The 9,355-nt window shown below is 33.8% G+C and overlaps 2 protein-coding genes across 10 annotated transcripts in view; one reads left to right on the top strand and one right to left on the bottom strand.

Moving 5' to 3' along the window:
* Positions 1-9,355, bottom strand: part of LOC119640266 (rho GTPase-activating protein gacF) — a 461,105-nt gene that overhangs the window by 112,849 nt on the left and 338,901 nt on the right. The gene's annotated exons all lie outside the window — the stretch shown is intronic.
* Positions 8,852-9,325, top strand: LOC119640253 (peptidyl-prolyl cis-trans isomerase, rhodopsin-specific isozyme-like). Its single transcript, XM_038038147.1, has one exon. The coding sequence runs from the start codon at positions 8,852-8,854 to the stop codon at positions 9,323-9,325; it is 474 nt and encodes a 157-aa protein (XP_037894075.1).

Genomic DNA, 9,355 nt, shown 5'->3' with positions numbered 1-9,355 from the left:
TCCAACGCATCGCTGAAGAGGATAAGCATCTGACAAACTAACTGAAGTTTCCTTATTCCGGGAGAAATAGCAGTTGAATAAGTACCTAGACCATACTTCTTCGATGTGGTTAGATAAGTTCGATTATTATGATGTCGCGTTTAGAGTGGAGTAGTAACATCAATGGAGTATGGAATTGTCGCTCATTGATTCTGTTACTTACAGCAGCCACATAAATGATTCTATCAAATATTTGAAAATATCGTTCATAACAGAGAACTTTTGTTTTCCTTACTCCTTTACGAAATTGACCGCTATCTTTTTCATACAATAATGGATATAATGCGTAGAGTGCATCCACAAAATAAAGAAAAATAAAATGAAAGGAAATAAAAACGAAAATAAACTTGCACTAATTAGTGGTATCAGAAGCCTTAGGAAAATCAACCGTCACTTGGACGAATGTCCCAATATCTGTACTCGTCATTGGGTCACGGCTATGTCCAGTTTTATATAGAGCGATTAGCGCAAAGTAATTCCCTCGTATTCGAGTGTAACCCAATGTCATCTCTTATTAACCTTTCAAACACTTTCGATAAAGCAAGAAGAATACTGATTGGACGATAATATACAAGAGAAACAGAAGATAAGATTTCCCCAATATGGGTTGTCATAGCAATTTTCCAGGCACAGGGTAAGGTAGAAGTTGTTCTTATGTGATTAAGGGCATGAGTCAAGGCTGGAATAATACTGGGCAAAACTAGCTGTACAAACTTAATACTAATACCATCCTAACAGACAGGATTTGATTCACAAAGTCCTTTAGTTATTTACCAAACAAAATTTAAAAATTGAAAAGCCATCCGTAAACACCTCGGAGCTCCCAAGCTTTTTGCAGAACAAACAAACATTTTCAAAAGTATTGGTTTTGTTTTGATCCAAACATAATAATCAATAACTCTTCTGTCATTAGGGATATAACAATTTTTCCTATTTTTAAGAAATATTATGCAGTTACCTGTAGAACAGACTAAAACCTTCGCTTTTACCACTTCATTAATGAAAGTTATATTAATGATCAATAGACGCTTTTCACCAGAAAAACTAACTTTGTCCCTGCGCAAAAGCGAACTAATTCAACACACGTCTTCACAGCGGCATTCAATATTTTATTTTAAAAATAGTATATAAGCAATGCTCTTAGGTGAAGATTCTGTATACACAATCATTTCGTAGGAATGGCTTATGCAGGGTATGTTTTGTCATGTAGGAAGTAATTTGTCTCGGCCAGACCGGCCGAGCAGAACGGATTGGAAAACTTTGAAATCCTTAAAAAGCCTATCAATGTATCACCATATTAAATTTTTGGTACAAAGGCATTCAATCTCTTTACGTGCTGATAATGACACTCCGAGTTTCATATAATATCCTTTCAGTAGCGCAAATAGTCCCTTAGATTGTGTAACTAGCCTTACCCAATTAAAATTTGTTTTCAAGGTCCGAGGTCATCATTACTACAAATCACCAAAGTTATGATTGCGTCCGAGAAGCAATATTGCATACACAGTAAGAAGCTACTTTTATACCCAAGCAAATAAATGGAGAAGGAAAATTCTGCAAGAATAGAAAATCGCTAGCAGTTTTAACGACTATCTTGAAAGGTGGTTTTCGACGTTTTAAAAAATTTGTCAGTAAGAAGATGATCGCAAATACTGTTTAAAAATTATTTTTTTATAATGATTAAGGTTTTAAATATTGATAGTATAATACATATTGAAAATTGTACTTATAAATCTTGAACTAGCTAGCTTATAAATGAGACGCGCTTCCATCCGTTTATAAGCCCCAATCTTTTCATTCTTTGTGACATTTCCTACCTTTAGGACTTTTCTTTTTTTTAAATATATGGTTTTATTTTGTTTATCGCACAACACAAAAATGAAAGAAGGTAAAGAGAAGGGGAAAATTCTACGTAAAAGTCACGCCCAAGTGGGACTCGACACAAAGTAAAGGTTCAAGTAGATAGACAATAACTATGTTACAAATTGATGATTACGTCAAATCCACCAAATCCACACTTTCTCTGAAGTAGTCAGAAGAGAGAGGGATATTAGGCCAGAATATGGAAAAACCGTCCAGTCAAACGTCAGCCTGCTGAAAGTAAACGGTAACATCACACCAAACGGAATAATCCACATAAATTTCCTAACCGCAATAATAGAAACAATAACTGTTATAACAGAGACAATAACTCTAATAGGAATAACAATAACCATAACAACAAACAGGATCAACAGTAATAGTAGTAGTTCGTATCAAAACAACAATACTTAGGATAAACAAAATAATAATCGTAACAACAATCCCAAGAGAAACAAGTAAGAAAATTATATTTGGCCGTGCTCGAATCTCTTATATCCATCACCATTGTCCTAAAAAACACTACAGAAAAATAGCTTAATTTTCATACTCTATAGTATTGGATGGACGCAGCCGTCGTTTTCTTTTTTCAGAACAAAAGCGGAAATTTGCATGGTATAGGTGTGGTAGCTTTTGAATAAACAAAGTTGTTCGCCGTTTTCCTTGCGTAAGCACAGGGGGTTACAGGCGTGTATTGTGACCATTTATCTCATTTTTACTTTCTTTTGGAGATTTCTAAGCGATATTCCTGCGAACGTATAAATGTTTATTGTAGATATTACGTAGTCGGGCAAACGGAAAGATGGACAATCAACAGACAGTCACGCTTGAATGCATTTCGTGCCTGAAACTGGATAAAAATGCACATACTTTATGGGGTTTAAAATCTTTTTCTGCGAGCTACAAAGTTGTTGAAAAGAGAATTAAATTTTGATATACTATAATACCCGGTAGGCATGGTCCATTTTGTCCATTTTCGTGCAAGTAGTATTGTAGGTGCACATAGTATTGTAGGCTCTTTCTTCGATCAATTTGGCTCGTTTCTAACCCCAATCTGCACACAAGCACTTCGATGGATTCTGCTAAATTTAAAGCCGGTAGTTGCATTTTTGTCAAGAGAATGTTTAAAAGAGATATTACACACCCATATGAACATGCTTAAATTGCTTCAGAATTTGATGCTTATCAAAAATATATATATATATTGTGGTCGCTTTCTTCTTGGCATTGGAAAAATTTTGACGAAACGAATATGCCCCGTGATTCTTCGATGAAGAGTATAATAACGATACTACCAATCCATACATTATTCCAATAATAATTACAACAATAGCAATCGAAGAAACAAAGAAGCGGCCATAGGAACTATCAAAGATATGAAATCAACCCCAAGAGAAAATAAGGAAATAATTACAGGAATAGTTGCATACACGCAATAGAGGATCAAAGAAACGGAGCCCACCCGAATTCCCTATTGGTGCCAGTGACTTCTGAAAAGTATATCTGAAACAGGCACTGTACTTTACAACCCAAAATTTTTGCAATCTCAAAATTACAAAATTACATTACATTGAACATTGAAAACACTTTCAAACCATAACGAGACACAAAATATAATGCCTCTCTACGGAAACAATTTATATTTGGAGTCCGTAATAAGTGGGTACCCAATTGGTTGGTAGAAATTAAATATCTACCAGTGGATAAAGTCTTAAGAACAGCCGCCACAATAAAACTGTTAGAACGAGACCGTGAGAAAATACAAACTCAAAAAGATGAATTAATAAAGACGTGAAAAGGTACTTCCCAAAATCTCAATTGTACAAATTTGACCGAGAATTGGCTATTTATTGTGTTAAAAATAAAAGTTCAAGTGGCACAGTGCGCAAAATTGAAACTGTACATCGACAGACAACCCCTAATTGGCTGTGATTGATTGTCAGTTTTGGCATTGAATTGGAATTAAATTATTAGAGACCATAAGGCTGGTAATACATTGAATTTTGTAATTTTACTGCATCTTCAAGCTCAGCTACGGAAATTAACTGCGATTTCAATGAATCTGCTGGAAAATAAAATATACACAATTTATAGAGTTAAGAGTAAATATACAGCAAAATTCTTAAAACCTCGTCGACTCCCATTTGCACTCAAAGGAGCTTTTGAAGATGAAATAAACGCATTGGTCAATGAAGACTTCTTACAAAAAGGGAATTCACATGATATTGAATACGCCGATCGCATATCGCGAATATTAATGGAAAAGTTCGAATATGCGGACTATTAAGTAACCGTAAATTCATGCTTAATTTTTGATGAGTTCCGATTACCATCCATTGATAAAATGTTTGGAAATACGGCTGGTGGAGACAAAATTGGATAAATTGGGTTTACCTGCGAATGAAAGTTCACGTTACTATTAAATACGAATTTTAGTTTTTATGATAATGCAAAAGTTAGGTATGGGTTGCAAATGGTCCAACTAAATGGCAACATGAAAAATTATTACAGTCTTATGACAGTATTCATTGAAGATGTCGTCCGAATGACGATACATATTTGTATTGTTTGGAGGAGGTACTAACACGTTTAGACGAATGCAGCATGGGAGTTAATAGGCAAAAACCTGTTTTTTAATGGATAAAACAGGACACTGTCACGATGTAATCGACCACCTCGGCATACATAAAATACTGCAAAATCTTGACGCTATTTAACATATTGCGCAGACCAAATAATACAGGCGAATCTCTTGCAATAATTGGCCTTTGGGTAATTATGGCAGATATTTTCCCGGCTTCATTTCCCTCTTATTATCAAACAACAATTTATTAAAGAAATTCCTCTGGTTTGAATTGAGTAAAGATGGTGAAGAGGAAGGAAGGAATTGAGGAACAAATGAAATCAAATGACGTACTAGCACTCTACAGTCTTAAATTGCCGGTAGTTTAGGAGTATTTGTTGTGTTATAAGTCACAGCTTCGTAGATGAAATTAATAAACCTACTGAACGTGCTTCACATACATTATCAGCTATGTAATAACGGTATTGTTAAATTGATTGTGAACATTTAGTTTCGGCGTAAGAACAATTGTGTGAATTTTTTTACGCCTGAAAGTTAATTCTGTTCACAGAAAACGAGCCGCTAAGTAGAATAGTTTCACAAAAAAAGCCACTATCAATGTTGTATATATCAAAAATGCGACATCATGTAATGTTTAAGAATCATTCGATTTTGACATAAAATAAAGAAAAACTTGTAACGGATCTCCTTATCCGGGGTATGGTCGGGGCCTCCCAGCAACCCCCCGTACCTACCGCACGGGCAGATTTCTAAAGTTGCAAATATTTGATATTAAGTCATTAGGAGTTTCAACTAATGCCATATAATCAGCATATAAAATGAGGACCGTTTTTTACTTAACATGAACAACTTGTACATTGCAACAATCCTGCACTTAAAAATAATATATAGCATTCGAATTAATATATGGTAAATTTTATATGCCCAATAAAAGAATACTAATCAAACAAATTCCTTTTAACTTAGATAATTTTACAAATGAATTAAAAACAAAACTGAAATATTTCCTAGAAAAAACCAAAAGATTCTTACCAAAAATGAAAACCAAAAGATTCTTACCAAATATGAATGAAAAAATTCAGAAGAAAGATATATTAATCAAGTAAATATTGAGATAGGAGATCTAATCCTAATGAAAAGAATAGAAAGAAAATAGATAAGGCGTATGAAGAACCATTCGAAGTCATAAAAGTAATGCAATCTAACATTACTATAAAAGCAAAGTATAAACTTAAGAATGTCCACAATGAGTTAGCTAAGAAATGTTGTAACTACGCAAACATTACCATAAATATACACTATTTCAATATACTTATAATTTCATAATTATTATTACGAAAATGCCATATTTGGAAAACCAAGTACACATTGAAGGCGCGTTGCTTTCCTCATGCAGCTGGCAGAAATTTAGTGAAAAAACGGATTTGGTTGTGAAAGGGTATGTAAGCACAATATTTGCAGAAGGCAATGTCAGTGGAAAGACTTACCTAAAAATCACAATTCAGTGGTCCGAACTTGGTTTCAAAAGGAGATGAAATCCCAAAAGAGGGATTTACTTTACAATATAATAAGCCTTTAAAAGTGGTATAAAATAATTTATCATAACCTCTACAATCTGTAAATAAAATAACACATATATATAAGAACATGTACATGCATTTTTACATTCAGAAACTATAATTCAAACATTTGTAAGTATAATGACTTGTAATAATCAGCAATAAAAAACTTATAAAGACTCTTACAAAATTGTACATGCTTACAAACAACTTCCTTCTCTTAAGGGTAAAGCTGCAATGTATAGAGTAATTTATACACCAAAAATAAAGATAAATGAAAACCAAAATAAGTGATTCGCTTGTGAAAAGACTGCCTTTAAATTTTTACCAAAAACAAATAATGTAAGCTTTATATTATAGCAGGCCTGCTATATTAATTGTCTATGTTTATAGTATAATTATGCTGATGTAAGTAGACGAAATTTAAAAGAATATACTTTGTAAGGAAGAGTATATAAGTAATGCAATGAAGTAATAAAATAAGAAATTCTTTTTGAACTTCGAGCAACGTATTACCTTGTCTCATGCCAAAGAACATTTGATATGTAAAGTTCAGCTTGGCGAATTTATCTTGACACATATGAAATAAATATATTTCAACTTAACATTTCATGGGATGCTTCATGCCGAGTACGCCTTGACACGTATGAAATAATTTGTTTCGACGGTAAGAGCCGAGCAGCATGGACTGGTCTTAGGTCTAGCATTCTCTATTACATAAAATTTCTGAGGTGGAAAATGCCGTTTGTCGTTGTAAGGTTTACGTTTTATTTCGCCAAGCAACGAATGTACGTTTAATATGGTTCTTGGATTGAAGTCTGAACCTATGTGCAGCAGTGTGTGTGTTTTTGCTGAAAAGTAGCTTAGGGTTAAACAAGGTTGGTTGTGTGCTCTCCACACTAGGATGGGACGCTGGCACAAACAAGATAATAGAAAAATTCACAATTTTAAAAAACGAGGTGGACTTCAACCAAGTGTCTGTTAATGTTAATACTGAAAAAACATAGCAACTAAGGTAAACGTACTTCAGCTGAGTGTTTAGGCCTTTCACGTTTTGATAAACAACAGAGAGCTGACACTTTGTCTTTTAGAAAGTATGGTAATTGTAGCCATTACCATTGAGTTTACGGATCCCCGCACTGCCACTATGTTTGTCCCTTGAAACATTTAATCTCGGCATAAACTTCCTAATTAAAATACCATCAGGCCAGATAAACTTATCTAGACCCATGACACGGCACTCCCTGTACCTTGATCGCCACGTATATGCACTGAATCCGAGGACTGAGAGCATGCTAAATTAAGTACCGAAACTTGGATCGGTAAAGAAGACACCTCTATGGTCACTGAGCAAGTTACAATAGTGCAAACCGGGGTCGGATGAACCAGGCATTGGCTTCATTTCCATTGATTGCATGATAGAGTTATGCGGGTTGTAAATCTTATGCGAGAAATTTACTAGCTGAACATTAATTCAATCACTACAAAAAAAAAAGTAGCAAAAGCAAACTTAAGTAAGATGTATATGCAGTTTACTGCTTAGAAGCACCTGCAACTTGCATATATTTAACGTCCGTTAAACATTAAAACGATTGTAAAGCGTACAGTTAACAGAAATGCTAACACAAAATGTATTTGTTCAGATAGTAAATAGACGTTAAGAGCATATCTCAAAAAAAAACTATATGAAAAAATGCATAGGGTGCGCTGTCCTTCCTTCATTTAAAATGCAAAGATCTTCTGGATGAGTGAGTTTTCCAATAGGACGCAACTAGAAATGTTTCTCTTTGATTATGTCCCAATTTTTAAAGCCTCTAGGAATAATCAGAGATAAAAAAAAATTGAGAACGAATTTCCTCCTTGCAGGAATATTGACTGTTTTATCAAATCTAATTGGAGATGTAGCTTTATTATTAAGAATTGCTTGAATATTAAATTATGGTAGATGAAATTATATTTTTTATTTAGATGTAATAAAAAATGATTATTGTACAATTTTAATTGGAAGTCTAATTACATTAGCAGCAACCACAAAAAGAGCTCAAATTCCATTTTCGTCCTGATTAACTGCTGCTATAGCAGCTCCGATATCTGTATCCAAAAAGAAAACCGCTCAAAGTATCCGCCAGGTGAAAAATATGCCAAATCTATCCTAGATTGCTTGTAATAAAACAGTGGCGAACAGTTAGGTCATCTATTTGCCAGAAATTTTTATGAGCAGAATACGAAGTTATTTTAACATAATAAGAAAAAAAATTTTAATACGAATCTACTGGCAACATGATCCTAGATATTCGGTTTAAATAGTAGCATCGCAAGTTTTCCTTTAAACTAAGTCAAGAAATATATCCACAGCCAATAAGAATTTTTATGCTACATTAGTTTGGTATATACATTTTTACCGATAAAATTTTAATATAAATTCGTACGCATACTTTGTGGAAGCAATGTATATAAGGCGAAGTGTTGAGTAATCTCCTTTGCTATTCAAGTGTTTTTAATGTTCTTACATACACATGCATATAAAAATAATTTATGCGAATCGGTTGATATGAGGAGCGTGTTCTCTCTATTAAAGAAAGAAACAAAGCGGAAAAGACATTAAAGTAAAAAATCAATATTTTCACATAGAAGACTAACGTGGGGACTTGCGGTAAACTTAACCTACAATAAAATGCATGTCTCTATTTCTAAGGCTTCTGTCAAATAAAAAATAAGGAAAAACCATGCCGATAAATTTATCTCTAATACCAAAGACTAATTAGTAACGTGAACGGCACCAAAGCACATCACACACCATAACACAAATATGAATATTAAGAATTTATTATTGTTCGTGCTTTCTCTGCTGCATTGTTTAGCAGTAGAGGGCTTAAGTTTTACTGTTACATCCAAAATTTATATGGATGTTAAACACCAAAAGAAATCATTAGGTCGCATTGTATTCGGTTTATTTGGTAAGAATTCCCCAAAAACTGTGACAAATTTTCGGCATATATGCTTGCGGGGCATAAATGGTTCCACATATGTGGGCTCCAATTTTCATCGTGTCATAAATCGTTTCCTTATACAAGGCGGTGATATTATTAACGGCGACGGTACCGGTTCTACGAGCATATATGGAGATTATTTTGAAGATGAAGACATAGAAATTGAACATAATCGTCCCGGTTATTTGGGGATGGCTAATCGGGGACCAGACACAAATGGCTGTCAATTCTATGTGACAACAGTAGCTGCACAGTGGTTGAATGGCAAACATATAATGAAATGTAATATATAATCTTTTTTATATAAATGTATCAAAAATATA

Source organism: Glossina fuscipes, unplaced genomic scaffold (genome assembly GCF_014805625.2).
Source record: "Glossina fuscipes isolate IAEA_lab_2018 unplaced genomic scaffold, Yale_Gfus_2 116, whole genome shotgun sequence".
NCBI lineage: Eukaryota > Metazoa > Arthropoda > Insecta > Diptera > Glossinidae > Glossina > Glossina fuscipes.
This window is presented reverse-complemented; position numbering and strand designations above follow the sequence as displayed.